General features: G+C 26.9%; 1 protein-coding gene across 3 annotated transcripts; it reads left to right on the top strand.

Moving 5' to 3' along the window:
- Positions 1–2,087: 2,087 nt before the first annotated feature.
- On the top strand, positions 2,088–17,392 carry LOC129961766 (transmembrane protein 272-like). Of its 3 annotated transcripts, none has more exons than XM_056075328.1 (7): positions 2,088–2,241; positions 10,753–10,854; positions 11,609–11,672; positions 12,462–12,569; positions 14,036–14,095; positions 15,886–16,092; positions 16,928–17,392. In XM_056075328.1, the coding sequence occupies exons 2-7, from the start codon at positions 10,813–10,815 to the stop codon at positions 17,101–17,103; spliced, it is 657 nt and encodes a 218-aa protein (XP_055931303.1). In that variant the 5' UTR covers positions 2,088–2,241; positions 10,753–10,812; the 3' UTR covers positions 17,104–17,392. The 3 variants fall into 3 exon arrangements, with proteins under 3 accessions (XP_055931303.1, XP_055931302.1, XP_055931304.1); XM_056075327.1 differs by lacking the exon at positions 2,088–2,241 and adding an exon at positions 7,678–7,945; XM_056075329.1 differs by lacking the exon at positions 2,088–2,241 and adding an exon at positions 10,370–10,391.
- The last annotated feature ends 5,193 nt before the right edge of the window (positions 17,393–22,585 follow it).

Here is a 22,585-nt window from a genome sequence, read left to right as displayed (position 1 = left end):
AATATACTTCATTATTTGCAAAGAAATTTCAACTATTTTCATTGTTTTTAAAGATCGGTGAAAGCTAAGGAAGAAATATTCTTCTTTAATCATCTGAACAATTTACTTGAAGAAGAAGAAAGTAAAAATTACAGTATGATAAAAGATAACGTGCAATTAAAATGATTATCCAGACACTTAAGTTTTTAGTGGCATTTTGATGTCACAGGATACGATTATATTAACATTAACATGTACAGGGCAGTAAAGTTATTTAAAAAGTACCATGGTTTTGATTTTTTCCATAATTTGATCCTGAAAATACTCTGTTCGGGGGAATTACAAACATCAAGATATAGTTGAGATTAAATTGAAATTAAACTGAATCAATATTCCCAGAGTACCAGGTAGTTATCGAAAGCGACTTATTAATAACTGGAATGAAATACTTTAAAGCATCGAAAATAATCACTTAAAATTCTTTACTTAAAACTTCAAACTCAGTGTTAGATCGAATAATTTCGAACGATATCTATCCCCCTCCAATCTTTCAGTATCTTTAAGGAATGCTAAAAAGTGATCTTAGAACTGGTAGATATTTGCTTCTTATAAGGAAGTAATAAATTTACTTATGCTTTTTTTTACTTATGCTTTTGAAAAAGTTTGAAGAAGGTTCTTATTTATATGCTTTACAGTAAAAGGAGACTGAACTTTCTTACTCAACATTTATATTGAATTTTATAAATATATATATAAAACTTCTTTCATAGTTTCATGGGGCTAACTGAAAAATTGACTTTGCGTCCCATTATTGGCGTTGCATTATCCTAAGCATATGTTCTCCCTGACCCACCTTCATATACCGTAGAAGAAAAGGTTATTGAAAGGCCAGTGAAGTATCACGTAGAAAAAAAATAGATCACAATGCCGATGTAATTTTTAACGATAATGCAATGTATATAAGTTAATGACTGTTTTTATTTTCTCGTATTCGTAGGATATAGAAATTATAGTAATCCTCAAAAATTTACAACTCAAGATTTTAGACGAATTTCCACGTTTTAGACTTTCCCGAGTTCAGAAAACACATTTTTAGAAAATGTCCGTCTGTCTGTCTGTCTGTGATAAAGATAACTCAGAAACCCTTTGAATCAGATGATTGAAATTTGGTATACGGTCTTTACACTAAATTTGCAGATTTCTACTAAATTTTGATAGAAAATCTGTTAAGAAGAGGTCCGTCTGTCCGGCTTTTCGAATATACGTTAACACGATAGTTAAACGAAGTGAGAGCTAAATAGATAAAATTCGGTACACAATTAACATCTGTAATGTAGACATCTGTCAATTGTTGCATCAAAACCAACCACGAGTTGATTGTCTGTCCGTCCGTAATTTCAGAAACATGTAAATGCGATAATTCAAGAATGCAATAACTTAAATATATCAAATATGGCATCAGATTTTTTTTAAAACTATAAGTGCAGTTTTGTGTAAAATTTTTGTACCTTCTTCTTGCGATTTGCCGACCACCCCTCCACCACTGGACGTAGCAGTATAGACAGGATTTGTTAAAAAACGTATCTAAAACACAAATCTGCATACGATGACACGATGAATTCAGTAAAAATGCTGAATTCACGCTAAAAGTTAATATTTCGTAATTATTGTACTGTAGAGTTATGCAAAGCATTCTCTTGCATGGCAAGTTTATTAGAGAATATGCGAGAAAGTTTTTGGGAGACCTCACGTGCTATTGTAACTACTTTTAACAAATAAAAGCAGTAATTATCAAAATCATACAAAAGTGAAATTCTAAATTGCTGTCATTTTACTTTTTCAAAAATACGAATTTCTGTTTTTGGTAAACATTTCGTAAAATCAGGATTATCTACAGCTTTTGTTTTAAGGTAAATACTGCAAACGTGGATGGGGCAGAGAAATCTGGAAGACCAACTATTTCCATTTACATTCAAAGCCATAATTCTCAAAACGTAGTTAGATTATTAAAAAGATAGGAGAAAGGAAACCACATGGCTGCACTGGTTTGTCATGTGATTTACTTCATCTACGAGCACTTTTTTCTCATTGACTTCGAGGTTCTGGCCTTGATCAAGAAGACTCGTGGCCAGTCTGCTAACTCATTCCTTTTAGAAAATGAAAGGGATAAAAGGGAAAAATTCATTTTCATGTTTGACAGATGGTAGAAAACCTTGAGTTAAGGAACGCTAGTTTAACATTCGAAAATAATATTTACACCTGGTAAGTTTTTCTTCCAATTTGTGCTTAAATATTATTTAGGATTTAATCTTTTGGTATACAAACAATTTTGGATTAAAAATGGAAAAGCAAATTTGCTTTTATTTTAGTGTTGTGAAAAAGTATGAATAACAAGTTTTGATCCCTGGACACGGATTGATTGTGGGGAAATTTAAAAATATTATCCTGTGTCGTTAAAAAATTGGATAGCGTTTTATAAGTTTTTTTTTTCTCAAAAAAGATAGAAAATGTTCTGCTTGGAGTTTAGATATTCGTCTGTTAGAGTATCTCAAAATACTTCGCTATGAACTGCATTATATTTATTTTAAAAAGATTAATATAATAACTACTATTCAGTTTCACCTATATATTATTAGTTTGTGATTTATCTTTTCAACAGACTATTAAATGTGCACTTACTTAGCTGTCAATTTTAATTACTTATTTTTGGTACAGGTCATACAAACGAACGTTCTAAAAAATTATTATTATTATTATTTTAGGTTTTGGTCGTATTTTTGGGGAATGTGATAACTTGATAGGATGGCATCATTTTGTATTAATCTTACATATCTCACTATGCAGACGATAATCTTTACGTCTGGATTTTTTTAGAAGTAAAAACACAATGTCTTAGAAAATGCTGAAATTGGTTTGTGAAAATGTTTTCATTATTTAGAAGTCTTTGCGCAACGTCTAATTCAACCAAACTGATTTTTAAAGCTTTTTCTTAACACTGATATTCAAACGCAGAAAATAAATTTTAAATAAATTGAAGCAGAATTTTAAATAATTGCAATACATATTAATTTCATGTTGAATTTTGGAATAAAATTGAAAATAAAGAAAAATATTCTACTTTTTTTATTCCTCTCTGGATTCCAAATTCAAATAAAATTTGAGTTTTCTGACTTTCAAATCAGATTTAACTTGCAAATGTTATAACTGAAACAAATGCATAACAATTATTAAAATTCATCTATGAATCATACCATAATTATTTCCAGCTAATGTTGTTTCAAATACATTTTGCTTGCTTAGAATATAAAGTTCAACCCATAAATGATAAAAACATTTTTACCACATCCGTCTTTTATGCGATGAAATAACTTTAAAAATAAATAAACCGCAAAAATTTAACAATTACGTGTCTTTTTATAACAAGAGAGAAGAGACAGGAAATTAAAGAAATTCTTAAATGTATTCTGATAGCTTTTAACTTCATTGACATCCTGTTTTGACCCGACAGAAGGATTATTTTTGGTCGGCCGTCACAATTTTGCCTCATAGTCAAATGATGAAGCCGACTTTCGAGTTTAAAATTTTCTAAATTTCTCCAACTAAACAGAGGAAACGCTTGGATGGATTAGTACATGTTAAAGTATGTGCTTAGCGATTCATAGCGATTCAAAGTTTTGCAATCATGTTATGGATTTACATTTAGGGTATAAGCTCAAAATTGAAATAAATTATTTTTTGAATAAATTTGCACATGGAGATATTTTAACAGTAGATAAAATGTGGAAATTATAGAGATTTTCTTCTTATTTTCCATCCATTATTCAACATGCATAAATTTTTAGCCAATAAGCATACTTTCACAATAGCAGAAAAATTAATAGTTGTTGGCATTACTTAAATGCCAAATTAATAGTTCATGAAAACAGTGGAAGAAAATTTTAAAAAAATGAATTTTGATTCCATAAGCTTTTAAAATTAATTGTAACGAATTTTACAATATCAATGACAGCAGTTTTCAATTTTCTGTTTCCGCATTAATGTTTATTTCTAGGAAAAATGGAATAGAAGTCATTTTGTTAATTCTGAATATAATTTTAATTGCTTTATGGCATTTTAATCGAGAATGTTGATTATTTTAGTTGCTCGGAGTGTTTTGGCACCAGAAGTAACCTTTTCTAAACTGCGCCGTTAATCGAGAATGATTGTACTTTATTTAAAACAACTTCTGTAAAATATATTTTTCTAAAAAATGGTTGAAAATTTCTCTTACATTCTACTTTAGTTTCTGTTTCTTAAAATTTTGCAATATCTATAGAAGGCTTACAGAAAATTCTTCGGAAGTTTTACGCACTGGAAATTTTTCTAATGCTTTAAAAACATTTATAAAACAGCTGAGGATTATTCGTCGGTTTTTATTATTTTTAGACAATGAATATTTTGAGTTTGATATTTTACTCAATCGTTTTCTCCATGTTTTTAACTTCCAGACTGGTAATATTTATTAAAACTGATATTCATGAGCTCATATTTTGAGTCTTCTAATACAATGTTATTGTTCTTTTTTTAATTTTTTGTATTTAGTGTGCATATAGAAACCATCTTTAAAAATTCGATCCTAGAATTTTGATGATTTTTGAGATTTTACACAGATTTTTGTAAGAAAAAATGAATATATTTTTTGGTATTATATCCATCTGAATGCGCAAAAATGTCTGAATTAAAAGAATGGAACGAGCTAGATAAATGCGATTCAGCCTTGCAATAAAACTAGCTTCAGATTTGAATCAAATTACAATAAAAAAGAAGTTAAAGAAGTGCTTTAACAAATAATATAATGTATGTAATTTTTCAACTATATTTGGAAAGAAAAATGAAAAAATCTCATAGTTATGTTATTTTTTTTAACATACATTATTACTTTGGCTAGTAAAGATATCTTATATTTTTGAGCGTATCATACGAATAGTTAATGAATTTTTTAATTATTTTAGAAATCAGAGATGAACATCTCTGCAATCAAACTGATATCACCGTATAGATGATTTTTGAATTTTAACATGGCATATGATTTTAGTCGGAGAATAATTCCTCAAATGATCACGGGAATGCATAAAATATATGAAAGAAAAATCAACTAAAGAAAGATTTTTTGGATAATTTTAAAGTAATTTTTTTGATGATTTATAACGGTCGATTGCATAAAATATGAAAAAAATAATAATCACACATTATTATGAACATTTTTATATGGATGTGAATAAAAAAGGGAAATAGTAAACAATCATTTCATTTTTATAATATTTGTTGAGTTGCCACTTAGAAACTGTAATTGAGGTTGGTATATAATGAAAATTCACGAATTATTATTATTGCGTAGTACAATGAAATCAAAACAATTTAATAACTTATATTGGTTTGAATCTTTCATTGTTATCTTGTTTAATGAGCACATTTCTGAACTGAAGGCAAATAGCAATAGCTTTCTTTTTTGAAAATAAAATGACATAATAAGTTAAGAACATCATTATTCATTTTCCTTACATTATTATTCGTTTCATTACTTATATTAATATATTTATAAGTGAATTCTATGTCTCTATTCCTATATTCTGGAATAAGTGAATAATGTAAGCTTTTAAAACTGTAAAAACAGATTTATTTTAGTGTAAGCTTGTAAAATCGTAAAAACAGATTTCCTTAAAAATTTATTGTCGTAAACTTAAAAGCCAATTATACATTCTAATTATCTTCACCACCCCCTCAAAAACTTCATGAATATTCTTATAGCTACTAAGCTAAACAGTCCTAAGGACCGTAGATCTTTAAATATTTTTTTAAAAATTGCATTAATATTGCATTTTCTGAGAAGTTATTTAGGAAGTTAAGTACAAAAGATAAATATCATCTCTATTATTATAATTCCTTTTTTTTTCATAATTTTTATCTCTATCCGCCGAAAAAAGTTAAAATAAGACAGTAGTTATTAACCTTTTCGAAGGTGAAGTATTAATTGCTAAAGTGAATTAACATCTTACTTTATAATTTTTTTGTAGATTTTAGCAGAAAGCCATTTGCAAAAATTCATGGGGGAAGATTTTAATAGGGGCAAATTAAATTACTACTCATTTTAAAGCAACATTAGGGCTGTTTTGGGAGGGCCCGTAATTTTGAGCCACGGTCAGATGACGAGACCGGCACCTGAGCTGATACCCCTTCTCTAACCTTTCGCAGCACGTCAACGGGCGTACATTTGGTGCTAATGAATGTAGCGTGCACCAGACCCGCTTATATGGAGGCTCTTCAGTGGAATCGGATCTCAAGGCTGAGACCTTACCAGGCTACCCCGGACCAAATTTACTCGGCAATTTATCGCGCGATTAAAAATAAATAAAATATATTTCAATAATCATAATATAAAGCTCTTAACCTCATCTTGTAATCTTAATATAAAGTTCTCTAAAAGATTATTAGGAGGATTATTGGAATATATAAGAAGCTTCGCCATGTTTTGCGTTAGTAGAAAGGTATTTTAAATTTGCGAACTTTCTTCATAAAGTTGTTTTTCAAATAAGTGTTAATTTAAAGTTTTGACTCACTACTATATACGTAACAATTATGCAAGTGATCAACTGTTCCAATCAGACATATAAACGTTTTACAGTTAATTAAAATCATTCTAAAAGCAAACAAATAAGATTGAAATAAAAAAAAATCTAGAAAATGTCTAAAATTCAAAAATTAATTTTAGAGAGAAAATAAATTCTAAAATCATCATCCAGAAATCTAGAGAGAAGTTTGTGCGAATACATCAAATACAGCATTCTTTTTTAGATTTGATTGTTTTTTTGTTTGGAGAAATCATAGTGTCTAAAATTAATTGAAACATTCAGCAAAACTTTAAAATTAACATATAATAGCATTGTGATGGTGACAGACCTTTTATCATTAGAATAAATTTTTCTTGTGATATGGTTTTTCGTGGATATGATAGTAGAATTATCAAGCAGAAAATATTTGCATATTAGAGTAGATGAAAGAAATGTGATTTTTTAGAACATGAAAACAAAGATAGTTTTGTTATGTTTATGAATTGAAAGCAGTTCATTTATAGTTTGTCTGTTTTTAAGTTTATATTGTTTATGTACATCGAATCTTCTAATAATGAAGACATTAATCTGATCTTTTTAAAGGTTCATTTATTTATATATGTATGTATATATAAATTTCAATTTGTTCGGCATTATGTTATTACGGATTATTAGTATGTTTAACAACACACACACACACACACACACACACACACACACACACACACACACACACACACACACACGCACACACACGCACACACACGCACACGCACGCACACACACACGCACGCACGCACACGCACACACACGCACGCACACACACACACACACACACACACACACACACACATTAAATTATAAAATTTAATTTGTAAATTTTTTTAAATATCCAAAATTGCATCACTAATTGATCTACATGCATGATATTCAATGTTTTGCTCAAAAATGTCTTGTTGAAATAAGTACCTCTTTTAAAATTTAGAATCAAGAAATTTCGATTTATCAAAACGTAAACAAAGCTAAGGGCTTTGTTTTGTCTCACAACTTTACACAAGATATTGCATCATCGTTCGGAGAATCCATATTGCTGAATTTTATCAAGGAAATAGAAATTTATGTATTTATCCTGCAAAACCCCGTGCTAGCTTATCTACATGCCATATCAGTTACAATCTGAACAGATGTATACTTTATTTAGAGAGTGACGATCACCTAAAACAAAACAATCAAAAATCCAATTTGGGTACATTGCGTGAATTATGTTTTTCTTTTCAATTATCATCTGAAATATAAAAAAGCCTTTTTTGAAGGGGTAGGTCAGTTATCCGCTTTGAATTTGTATAGTTCGGACGAATTTGATGTTATTCAAGTTTTGGGTATGCTTTTCAATTTTATGAAGAACTTCAACTATTGTTATTAAGTTCAAATAATTTTTTAGTTCACTTTGATTTTTATAGTTAATTTTTTAGATGAAGAGTTAATTATTTATTTTAAAATTTTTCATCAAGTTCGAATGCTATGTATGTCATTTATTCTATAGTTATTTAAACTGTTTATCAATTAACTATCCTTAAAATATTTCCAGGATTTAAACAAGTATAATACAAGCAGGTTTATCGCAAAATTAAACAATTGTATTTGAGATTAAAATTTTTATATGACTGAACTAATGATATTACTAATACATTTTCTTTTAAAAATAAATAAAAAGATCGAAATAATACGAAAAATATTTTTAGTTTAGATTAACTAATGGAAAATACAATTTAAATATTTCCTCAACGGAATGTTTGATTGGTCGTTGATGACTTTTTTGTTTAATAATTAAGTTAATCATACAATTATAATTATTTTAATTGCGCAAACTTTATTTTAAGATTTTTAGGTTATTAAATAACTGTAATATTTAAGTTTTCGTTGATTGAAATTTCATCAAAAATATTTCTTTCTTTAACTATGACCTTTCAGAACATATTTTTCCTCTTTTCAAATGCCGTTTATATAAAGTTGAAAATGTTTCAAGATTTTTTTTTTCAAATATGAAATTTAATCATTATTAAGAAATACTTCAAAGAATAAGTTCGGATATAATATAATAACATTTCACGGTTAGAATATTGAAGAAATGATTTGAATAAGCAAAATATTTAAGACAATAAAGCAGCAGTGCAGATAGAGAAAAGAAAGTGCAAATAGAAAAAATCTGAAAAAAAAAATCCAATAAAAATTTTAATAAAAATTTTATGTGTTATATTTGAAAGGGAATATTAAAGAAAAGTAAGAGAATGATATAAAAATACTTAAATCATTTTTAGTATTTTTGCAACATAATTATTTTCTTCCAAATGAAAAGCTTGATCATTATTTACTAGGTAACTTATTCTGTTCCTGATGTCTGGAAAGATTTTTGAAGTTATAATCTCTATTGTATCTCATCAGATCGTCAAGTTTATTAACATTTGTTGTACAAAGTATTATTTGTTGTTGGTGAATATTTTTGAAATTTTACACATTCATTCTGCCTTCTCCTTCCCAAAAGAATTTTTAGAGCTCATCACTTTTAAAATAATATCCATTATAGAGTTCAAAGTATATAAAATTACGAAAATATAATCTATTAATTTTTTTTCCAATATATTGTTAAATAATCCTAAATTTGATATTTTTTCATTTTTTAGAGAAAGTTGATTAATAAGTATAAGGAATGCAGAAGAAATGTATAAAATTCAATGCTGAAATTAACTTTTTGATTAAAATTTGTTACCCAAAATTACTCCCAAAATTACCCCAAATCCTCCCTGTCCTCAATTCAAGTATTTAGTAAATAAATAATTTTATTTAAGAGTTGTTGAAAACAAACATAATACGTAAAAATAGTCATGATATCAGCTGCACAGTGATGGGTTTACTTCTCTGTTGAGAATTAAGAATTGTACTACACTTTTTTGAAACTTTATGAGCTCCTATTTTCCAAACTGTAAAATAGATGACAATTTTATTAGTTTAAAGAACACTAGAAGAAAAGCAGAAATTACGAATTCTAATTGTATTGATGAGTTTTTTTTTTGAAATATCATCTAATTTATGTATAATAAATTATGGCATTATATTTATTCAAAGATTATATTTCAATTTTTATAGATGACAAAATGCTATGACGATGTACATATTAATTTTTTCTACGACTTAAATAGTTGTATTTTTTTCTTAATTTAATGGATTTTTAATAGAAAGTACTGTATAAAGAAATTTTTAAATGCTATTATTGGAAATATATAAATATGAATTATGAAGAATTAAAAATACAGTAACATCTATTTCTAGGCGGAAAATTTTTTGGGCTTGTTTTAAAAATAATTTTCTGTTAATTAAAAAAATAATTTATTAGACGAAAGGAAAAAAATCTCGAATAACCAAATAGAATTTAATATAGGTTCGATTTTAAATATATTTTTAGCAATTTTTCTTTTAACAAAGAACGCAGAAAACTTTGCAAGTTGTTTAATTGATAACATTTGAGGAAGTTTTGAAATCAGATCTCATGACTCGGAAAACAATTCACGTTTCTATCGACTCTTTTAATCTCTTATCAGATGAATGATAATATAGATTAGCCGATTACAGTTTTTATGATATCAAAGAGAGATAAATTTGAATATTTTAATGGAATGAATGGAATTTAATCGATTTTTTCCCTTCTGCTTTGGCTGAAATAATTTTAAAATGTAAAATAGTTTCAGAAGTCAGAAGCAAAGGAATCATTTGTTTGAGCAGCTATTATCAATAATTTTCTTTAAGGATGCAATTTTCACCGATATTTCTGTAAGGGTACAAGAGACAATGCAAATTTAAATGATTAACCAAAAAATGTGATATTTTTATTTTAATTATATTAACCAAAAATTACTAGAGATCGCATGGAAAAAAATTGTTTGATATATTCTGTTTGTTTTCATTTGCACTGTAGTTATTACTTACAAATTTTATGCAGAGTTTTAGCGTTATCAGAAAATTAAAATAACCTTATATACATTTTAACATTCATTGTCCATGATATTTTTAGCTACAACTTTGAAACTTTGATACTGTGATATTTGAAATAAATTTAAAATCTCTGCTTCAATGAATGATTTAATTATTAAGATATAATTATAATTTATTACATATTTTCTTTTTGTTTCAGGTATCTCGCAGTGTAAAGGTTGAATGCAAACAACAGACACGTGATTGAAGACCTCTCATCATGTATCAGAGTACGGATAAGCTTGTTTCCAATGAACAAGGGGTACGATGGGTTATTTATACCATAAAAAAATCACTAATGATGCCAAAATACCATTTGTATAACATGTTTAGATTATTTTTTATTGACAAAGTAAATCGTTTGCAGAAAATGAATAATCATTATAAAAGAACTTTGATAAAATTTGCTTTTATTTAGGGGAAAAAAAACTCTTATATAGCTAGTAGAAATTTTATAATAGTTTTTTGGGAGACAAAAAATATTATTTTTATCAGGTGAATATTTTTTTTATCTTCTTCTTACTACCACAAATTTTCACGGGCCTTTTTTATTATAAATCGATCAAAAATAATAATTTTAATTTGGGAAGGATTACTACTTATAATAATTCTTGATGTCTCTGCATTAAAATTTCATCTTAAAATTTTAACAGTTTCTATCAGTTTTTATATATTCAAAAGAGTTTGAAGGGATTTTAAAAATTAAAAGGTCTTGTTCTTGTAATCTGATGCAATCCTACTAAATTTCTTTTATTAATTAATATAACATTTTTAAAAATTGGGTATTTCTTTATTTTTTTAATCTTTTTTACATTTATGATGATAAATCGAAATATAGACTCTCTCTTTAATAATACAGAGACATTTGTATTATTAAATTATTATTGTCTCTGTTTCTGTTTTATTAAATTTAATAATACAGAGACATCGACATTTTATGATGCTCTATCATTTCTTAACGAGTATTTCAATAGAAATATTGTATATCTACATCTATAATTTGTTTTTTCTGACAGGTTTCCCGACAGGGATACCAAAGTGTTGAAGGGGGAGGCTCAGTAGGTGGTCATGAACCAAACAGTAAGTAATACGACCATTTAAAATTTTTCAATATTATACAAACATAGATCAGATTTTGGAAAAGAACATCAGTTTGAAAATACGTTTAAGACTTTTATTTTATTTATTTATTTCTAAACCTCATGTATCTAAAGAAATCATGATGCAATAATCTAGTTAATGATTTGAGAAACAGTGAAAATGTTATAATAGTATAGGTATTGCAAGTATTTAACAATTTTTTAAAAATAAGTTTAGATTAGATGTATTAGATGTCATTTTTATTTATTAAATTTTGACTTAAGAAAACTTCGAAAAATATTAAGAGAAGAAAATAATTATGGTAAATGACGTATTATAGGGCAAATCACTTGCTTTCATTTTTTAAATAAATAATTTGTCTATTAAAATTTAGTTTAATTAAAGCTTTTCGAATGGCTTTATGAATAACCTATTTAATTTAAAAGATAAGAACACTTATCATGCCAAATTTAGGCAAAAAGCCGTATCATGGAGCCACAAAAATATTATATATAGGTTCAATTCATTTTGGGTTAATCATTCAAATTACCTTTTAGATAATCTTGTATAACCAACTGCGATTTATTTTAATTTTAAATACGAAAAAAAAAAAAACCAAACATCCACTATGTTTATAATTCTTCTTCTCTTTGAATATTAATATTTTGAAGAAATTCGATTAACTTAAAAAAGTTTAGGAAAATTACACTCTCTGCAAAATTAAAAATTTTTGAAATGGAAATATTAAAAACAAGATTACTATAAGAAGTTATTCCTTTGTTTTTATAGTCGGCGAGCAACCTCCAACCTTTTTGTCCCAAGTTAAGAAGGCCAGGGAAGAAAACATAGGATGTTGCAACTTCTGCCTGGCATTTTTTGCTTTGCTGATTGGTTCGAGTAAGTTTTAAATATCTAGAATTATTTTATCTTCATTAAATCATCAAAATACATTAAAACGAGTCATTAAAGATGTGATTTCTCTAAATTAAAACTTGTCGATTCTACGCAGATTTATCTTCTTTTCTGTATAAAAATAATATGTCATAATTATATGAACATAAATATCATTCAGATTGTAATTCAAATAGCTATACTTTTAATGGCAATGATCCATTTTTTAAAATTGTGAATATAGTTTTTTGTTAATTTATCTGACCAACTTTTCATTTTCAGGAAGTAATATAATCAGCTTTGGTTACTGTAACAACAGGTTACAGTAATCAAATGTGCATACAATTTGTAGGTAAGATTACAGCTACAAATTTGAGGTGACAACCACAAATCGGTGTCTGTTCTTTTGAAATTAATCAATGAAATCCTTAAATTTTAAACTATTTCAAATTTAAGATATATATTTAAGGTAATAAATAAAATTATTTGGTGTATTTTTTTGAAAAAAAAACTAACATAATAAACGTGTTTATGCTGTTTGTTACTTAATATTTTGAATAGTATTTCCTTAATGTTAAGTGGATTACCATTCAATAAATTTGTGAAAATTCAATTTTTAATGTTTTTTTAGCAAATGGTATGTATTTATTTTAATTACACTTTTTTGAAAAATATAATTTTTCCAAAATTAAATGATATATGCTATTTTATGTATAAACACTATTATGACAATCATTCATCCATATATATTTTAGAAAGTTATATGTTTAATAGTTTTTAGAGTCTTTTCATTTTAATAAATTAATCTGTTTTTGAAAGCGCAATTTACCATGTTTTTAGAAAGTTTAACATGATTTAACATTAGTACTTCAAGTTTATAGTATTTTTTTTATTTTATTCAATTGAAAATCTCATCCTGAGCCTTATACTCTTATATTTGTCTAGAGCTATTTAAATCATACATTACATATTTTTCATAATATTTTGTTTTATTAAAATTGTCATTTTAAAATAAAAATTTCCTGATCTTCTAATTAGTTGGATATTTTTAATATTAGTATGTGTAAAGAAAATTTAATAAGCTTAAATATCTCTGATAAAACTTTGTAGAAATTGATTGATTTCTATGAGAAATTCTTGAATTATTTAATGTTGATTACCTTAAAAATTGACCTTTGTTTTTTATTTATTATTTGACATTTAAAAGAAATTATAGCTCTTCATTCAGGTACATTTTTTGAACTTAATTCATACTTAAAATATTTAAGAACTTTACTTAGTTAGATATCTTAAGGATTTTTTCATAAATAAAGATACAATAAATTGTGATTTGTGTGTATGTCAAATTTAGTAAATCAATTATACATTAAAAAATAACATTTTTTTCTCAAATCCTTTAAATTTAAAATTTAGAATCTTTTTTTAAATAAATTATTGAATAAATTTGAACACTTCTTTTCTTTTCTTTTCAGTTGTATGGACAATCGTTTTGATAATAATCGTAACTGTACCCATCGTTATGATTGTCATTGGTAAAGTAGCTTTTCGTTAATTATACATTACAACAAAATGATCTATATTTATAATAAAGATGAATGTATATTTGTTGTGTGTGTTGGAGCTTTACAGGTCATATCGTTTGACCTAGAATTACCAAACCTCTTATATACATACTTTAGAGGGTATAAATGTGTAACTCTGAACTAATTTTTTTTTGAAATTTTTTCTTAGAATTTTAATAAAAAAAATTGCACGTTTTGGCGTTTTTCCGCGATAACTTCCAAAATTATTCATTACAAAACTGATTTTTTCAGCACTGAAAATTAAAAAAAAAATCTTTTGAATGATATCAAATTCAATTTGCCAATTTTTGCTATATAATTTTTCTTCTATCTTTAATTAATTTTAAAAATATTTTAAGCATATTTTACAAGATATTTCCTTGTCAAAGTGAAACTCAAATCGTTCGCATTAATCTACTAATATTACATTCTGCCCTTTTCTCCATTGTTGTGATCAAAATAGGAAGATACGATTTACTTTTTGATGTTATTTCAATGAATTTATTTCAAATAACTAATTGAAGAGTCATAAGAACTTCCAAGAAATCATCGAAAACCTTGATGGCAGCTATGGCTCCGAAGTCTCAGAAAAGATTCTACGAAAATTTCTTTACATTGCATGTTAAATTGATCATAAAATGTCTTAAATCGAATCTCCTTAGTGGTGTGGAATCCGTGGTGTGGAAATTTGGAAAATTGAAAGTCACTTCGAAGCGAGAAATGATAGATCGCACTAGAAGGCCTATATCCACATGTAGCTTCGAACACAGGATGTAAATCTAATAGATTTAATTTACTTTTAGTTATGAATTTCTGAATTACAAAATGATGCAAAGTTACATCATAAAGAGGTTAGGCAGCTTATCGAATAATTTTAATATTTGTATTATTTTAGTTGACATTTTTTTTACATTTCATTATATCTTAATTTTCCCTGTTACGTTTTAAATACAAAGTTTACAATAATATATATTTTTTTCCCTTTTCTCTTCTTTATATACAGTTTTCAAAAAACAAGCATAGTCTTTTTTTTTGTTTTCAGTGGAAGATTGTCTTGTTTCATAACGTACAATATTGTATATTTCCCTTTTTAGTCACGCCTTCTTTATTTTATATGTTTCCGGAAAGTGATTTAATTTTATATATATTTAGTAATTGCGGTTTTTAGAAATGATTTTGTTTCTTAACAATTAATTTATTTAAAAGTTAGTTAAAAACCCGATAAGCTTAGATTTATAAGACAATGTCTCCAATCACTCAATTTCAATGTAATCTGCAATTAAATTTTAAAAATTGGTTCATTTATATTATTTAACTATATTGGCAACACTATCGGTAAAAGAAAGAAACACATTAAGAATCAGTAAAAGTGCAATCATGTTCAAGATATATAAGATTTTGTTGGAGAACAGGTCAATAATTTGACTACTGTAATCGATTGAACTAACTGCTGTACAAATATTGCTCTATTGTGAACTAATTGCAAATTACAGTCATCATTTAATACATCAACATCGAACTTCAAGTATGAAGCCAAATGATTTGAAATTATCATATAGAAAAACAAGATATTTTGAACGATAAACACAGAAATAAAAACAAGTGTTATTCTAAAAGGAAGACAAGCAGAAACTATTAAAAATTATTCATTTAGAATAATTTTCGCTAACATGCATAATCAATATGAATATTATTTGTACTTTAAGGATGATATTTCGTTGCAATTTTTAACAAAAATTATTTTTGATGTTTTATTCAAGGTGCTGAATATTTCCATGATTGTCCTGTGCAGAAAATGATCCCAATCAGTCTCATAGTTTCTGGTTCTGTTGCACTACTTAGTAACATTGTTAACTTCTGGGATAGATTTAAAAGATTTTCTGAAACTGGTCTGCCAAAAACGCATACTGTCGTTGGATGGATTAACATCTTTCTGAATCTTTTCCTCGTGGCTTGGTTTGTTGCATGTGCGTAATTACCACTTATATTGCAATTTGAGTTTATAGAGATCATTATTTTGATACAAGTTGCATTTGAGAGAGAATATCAGAAATATAAATTTATTGCATTAGTTTAATGAAATCCACCGTATTAATTAATGAAGATAAATACTTTTCTGATTGTTTTCTAAACGTGATGCTTTATTTTTATATTTTTATTTATAGTTGTTTGTTGCAATTCATGTTTCACTATGTTATCTCTATAGCATTAATATATAAAATAATTTTAGTAGATATGAACCTTAATCAACATCGTATACAATTGAGCTCATTTTGATTGAACGTTGTAAGAGTAAGCGTATTGGACTCTTTGTCCAGAGTAAAAGTTCAATTCCATTCTGAAGTCAATATAATATTATATATAACAAATTGGTATTATTTTATATTGTTGTGAGACATTTAAAGAAAAACTCTTGGAGCAAAAATGTGATATTTAGCATAGATTTTGCAAAATTAAAATACTGGAAGATTAACAACAACCACCGGTTTAAGGTTTTAATTAATGAATAGTTGTCATATTTCGAATAGAAATCCCCATTCTGTCAATGTTTAAAAATCAAGAATAATAAATGTTAAAAATATATAATGCATACCTTTAATAAATTTCTTCGTATAATGATTATGTTAATTATGATAAATTTTTAATAAATTTTATTGGTAGTAAAATATATAGTAAAATGCAATACATTTTACTATATATTTTACTGTATAGTAAAATGCAATACATTTATTTACTTTTCATATACATTCTTTTTTTGTAATTATTTTACTTTATAAATGTCATTTATTGTGTCTTTAACAGCATGTTACTGGGTGTACAGTGCTGATGTTCAGTTCAAGGATGAAAAGGCTTCTACTTATTGCAACGCGCATCTCTATGGCTTTATCTATTGGTTGCTTAATTTCATCTTCATTTTCTTTGGAGCTATGGTGATTGTGTCTGCCTTGATGATGTGTTTTGCCTTGATGTGCTGGTGAAAAGGATAGTGCATGAGTTCAAAAGAAAATTTGCAAATTTTCATTAAAACATTTATATCTCATCTGTTGCAAAATGATCTTGAGTAAATGAAAGGCTATCGTTAAATAAAAATCATAATATGGTATTATATTATTCACAATAAATCCATTCATTATTTATTTATATATATATTTTAACATGAATATTTTTCTATGAGTGTACGTATTTTTAGTGAAGTGTGTGCATTTTTAATGTAGTGTATATTTTTGATTTTCTTAAATAAAGATTTTAACATGTTTTGATAAATGACTATAATTGTCTTAATTTGTGTGTGGAAATTTCATGTCCTAAAAATAACCCAATACTTCGGCACATTCAGTTTTCCTATTTACTTAACATTACAAATTAACAAATATAATGTGGGCATTTCTTTGCATTTGCTGTGGGATTAAGGTCGGATAAAACTAGTGACCAAATTTTTATTGCTAATAGATTGCTACTTCCTGATTTGTTAATATGACCTCAATATTCAGAAAATAATTCAGTTAGTTAGGATCACATTTTATTAAAATTTATTTATTAAAATTTGACTAATGGGTTGGCGGAAAATTATTTGTAAATAATCATTTGAAATGAATCATTAGAAACTATAATTTTGCTGAGTATACGGAATTTCTTAAAAGTATCATAGATATTTCCATTACATCTGAAATTTTAAACTTTTTACAGCTATTTAAAAGCTTTTTTTACATCATTATCAGAAGAACACACGAGATTTCAACCTTATTTATACATTTTTCACATTAGGTTTGTCTAATTTTTTCCATGAATCTAAAATCTAATTTAAATCTTAATTGATTTCCTAATTTTTTACCTTTATTTAACCCATTTTAACTTCATTCTAAAATGTTCTCTTATTTCCTGAATCAATTTCCATTTTTTTATTTAATTATTTATAACACGAGGCTCTAGAAAACTATTCGGTTTCCCCCGCTTCGAGCGAAAAAATACCTATCTGTCGCACATAACTTTCAAAGATATCTAAGATTCCTTTTCCGAAGTCTACACGACTCAAGAAAATCCTATCAGATTCTTTTAGTAAAAACAGTAAAGGGAAAATTTCTGTCACACTGCTATTATGTCGCGATGTAAAAAGATGTAATTTTATCATTGCTTCGCTCCCCCTCTTTAAAATTATGGTATATATATATATATATATATATATATATACAGTGGGTAAAAAAAGTATTGGCAATTGCCTTAATTTATTCATATTGACAAATAAATAAAATGTTATGCAATTTTAGCTGTGGTAATTAAATACAAGACATCTTAGATATATAAAAATAGTAAAACTTTTATTTTAATTTGCATTTTCAACGATTTTTTCTTTCAAAATCGAAAATTTGCATGTCAAAAAAATATTGGCAAAGTTTTAACTGCTATGCAAATTTTGTTACATTAAAGTCATGTGTTTTGACTGATAAGAAACTCTACCGATATAAAGTCTGCAAAACTACACCAAAAGTGTGTATGCATTATTTTGCGATTACCGCAGTAAAATGACTTCGAAATCGAAGGAGTTGGACGTTAGTGTTAAAAACATGATTATTAGGCTCAGAAATGAAGGTTTAACTTATCGTGCTATAGGAGTGCAGTTGAATATAAGTTTATTTACTGTCAGAAGTGTTGTAAAAAGGTTCAAAGAAACAGGATCAACGGAAAAAAAGACCCGAAGTGGACGACCTCGAATATTTTCTAGAAGAGAAAAACGTGCCATTATTAACAAGGTTAAGAAAAACCCTAAAATAAGTGCACCCCAGATAGCTCGAGATGTTGCTTTCACTTCGCAAAAGACTTTCAGCGTACAGACTGTACGGAATGTTTTACACGAGGGACGTTATTATGGAAAGGCAGCTAGAAAGAAACCATTCATCTCGCAAATAAATAGGAGACAGAGGTTAGATTTCGCAAAATCCCACGTTGATTTATTCGAAGAGTTTTGGAACACAGTTATTTTTTCCAACGAATCAAAGTTTAACATTTTTGGCAGTGATGGACGACGATATGTGAGGAGAAGGCCAAATACTGAATTGGAAGAGCAACATTTAACTGCTACTGTAAAACATGATGGAGGCAGCGTCTTAGTTTGGGGCTGTATGGCAGCTAATGGAGTTGGCAACCTGTATTTTATTGATGGTATTATGACAGAACGTACATACATTGACATTTTGCGCCATAACTTAAAAATCACTGCCCAAAATCTTGGCTTGGGAACATCATTCGTTTTTCAACAAGACAATGACCCCAAGCATACAGCGAATCTCACCCGTGAATGGCTACTCTACAATGCTCCTCGCTAGTTAAAAACCCCACCTCAATCGCCTGACATTAATCCAATTGAAAATTTATGGCACCTGCTGGATCTAGAAATCAGGAAACATAAAATTTCAAGTAAAGACAACCTCAAACGCTTACTCTTGCAAGAGTGGCACAAAATTCCCAACATTGTCGTAATAATATAGCCGAAAGAAAATAAAAACACCAGATTGTTTCATTTCAGAAATGGCTACCGGTTTCATTTAAGAAATGAAATGAGTGCACCATTTTTTATTTCTAGTGATTAAAAATTTTGATTTCCAAAAGTTACTTAATGCGAAAAATAATTTCTCCATCACACCTTATCCAATTAATAAAAAAATGGAAATAACTATAAATGATGATGAAAATATTGAGCAACTAAATAAAACCGAGCTAAAATTAACAAATTAGAGTAAGTGACCTAAAAATCAATGATAAAAACAACATTTTTTAAATCAAATAATGGAACATATTTTTAATTATGTCTGAATTTAAGTTGTTTCTTTTATGGTCTAGGTAGTATTACTGAAAACTGGTAAACAACTTTTACATACATTCATATAAAACGCTCCAAATTCTAAAAATCAGTAAAAAAATTACGCTGAACAATCCGTAAAATTGTATTAAGGCTCAAAGAAAGTGAAGAGAATAATAAATAAAATTACACTGATTAATAACGAAAGTACTTCTTAAAGTAATTAAATTTAAATGAATTCAGAAAATTTTATCAATTCTCTTATAAGCAATGTATTTTTTCAGAATACAATAAACTATTATTATGGCCACGCAATGACTATAATAATGAGAATGTACTTAAGATAAAATAAAAATGGAATTAAAGATTAATACAAAATCATAAATTGATAATTCAGTAGATGAGTAGTACATTTCCCCCAAATTTATACTGGATATTAATTACATAACGAGCGGATATATTTTTCCGAAGTCTTGCTTTAGGGAATGGGTATATATATTATGCATTATTTATTGTATTTTTTTGTTAGAAATATATCAAGAAGTTTTCAGTAAATATAAGTAACAAATAAATGTTTACATTTTTTTTTTGTCTGCACTTAAGATAAAGATTAGGAAAGTAAATTAGTAAAGTAAAAGATTAGCAAAGCAATTAGACAAAAAAAATCTTATCGAAACACTTATGATTATAAAAGAGTCCATTTCTCAGCATTTTCAAATGAATAATGTATACAAAGAAAGGGAACATGGAAATGATGGATTTCTTCAACATATTAAATAAAATAAAAGCAGAAAATTTTGGAATTTAAAATAAAAATGTTTTAAATTTCATGAAAAAGTTCGCAAAATTGAAAAGACGATAAAAATTTGTTAAAAATTAAAGATTTAAAAAAATACTCTTTACCTTTTAATTGCTGGCTACAAGGAATCATCAAATAAGTATTTAAAATTGAGTGACATAGATAAGTTATTTCACATCTAAAGAAGAAATGTTTATTTTTGATAAATTAGATGACTACAAATTCCACTAAAATGATTATCTTTCCAGTAATTTAGTTTTAATTTTATTGTTTATAAGCTATACGAGAATTAAAAGTTTTCGAAAACTTGAATAGTGGTCAGATGATGATAACAAAATTTTAGTTAATATCCATTCTCAAATGAAGCTGTTGCTCAGTACCAACAGGATGAAATTTGCATATCCGTGGATTTAATGTGTACCAAAGCCATGGACACGTTGGACGAAATCACCAAGTATACATTCTTTAAAAATTGGAACTGGAAAATTTTTTAATAGGTTTTTAAAGAGAATATGATTCGCAATTTGAAAAATAGTTTATTTTAATAATTTATCTAAAATTGCTTCACTTTCTGGTAGATAAGATACAATGAGATTTCGAAGGATAAAAGAATTGTATTTTGACCTCAAAGTCTTTTGCAACTCATTCATCATTACGATATCCAAGAAAGAAGCAAGCAAATATTGTAGCAATTCAATTAGCTAACTCCAAAAAATATTTATTTAAGAAGACATTATTAAAACAACTGAACTATCATAAAATACTAGAGAAATTTACTAAATTTATGCTTATTTGACAAATGAAAATAGCACTGACTAATTTAAGTTTTGAATAAGCACCTTTTGTAATAAGCGAAAAAGATAAAATGCTATGGCATTTGCATAAGCCAACTGTTTTTACATAATGGATGACACGTATCCTTGCATTTTGAATGGGTCTGTATGGTATGTGAAACGATTCCGTTATTCGACGGCGATCAAAGACATTTTGTATAATTTATGAATCGAAGAGTTCAAAAGTTTTGAACTACTGATTATCTCAAAGCAAGAGTTCATGAACATGAATGATATGGATTAGCATAAATATTTTTTTAATTTTGAATCTTGACATGTAGCATCAAATATTTGAATGAATTGTTCGAAAAATAACTCTTTATATTATCAACGTATAATCCTTCGAAAAAAAAATTCACTTTTTTTGAAATTCTGAGAATTTTACGTCTACGAATACAGAAGATTTTCGTATAAAGCTCTGTCGTGCTATACGAATTCGTTATAACATGACGAAAAATTGATTATTCTCATATAGAAGAATAAAAAAGTTCGTATTAAGCAGGAAAATTATACCTACTATTTAACTTTTCCAATAATAATAATAATTATTATTATTTTTTTGATTAGAAAACTAAATTTTTCTTGTTTGCGTATGAACAATAAAGCTCACAGCTTTAAAAAAAGTATTATCTCACTAATTATATGCGCAGCTACAAATTAGAGACACGTTGGAATTTGATAAATTCGTCCAATGATTCATGTCGCGTATAACACAATTTTTCCGCCCTGCATATGAGTGCATTGTGTTTTATTTTTGTAATATAATTTTTTAAATCTTATTGGATTTTCAAAACGTTGCTATGAAATCTAATTTTTTATACATAGTTTTAAAATTCTTTTATTATATTTGGTACAGTTTGAAATATTTTAAAATTTTAATTGATACATTATTCTATTTTTTATGAAAAAGGATATGTTTGTATATTTTGGAGAATATTCATAAAATATAATTCCTCAAGAGAGGAAAAATATTTAATTATTCAATTTTTACAACTGTGCTGGATTTAATTTTTTAACTATGTAGACTTTTTTAA

Source organism: Argiope bruennichi, chromosome 2 (genome assembly GCF_947563725.1).
Source record: "Argiope bruennichi chromosome 2, qqArgBrue1.1, whole genome shotgun sequence".
NCBI classification, from domain to species: Eukaryota; Metazoa; Arthropoda; class Arachnida; order Araneae; family Araneidae; genus Argiope; species Argiope bruennichi.
Note: the sequence above shows the minus strand (reverse complement) of the source record. Positions and strands in the feature narration are given on the sequence as shown.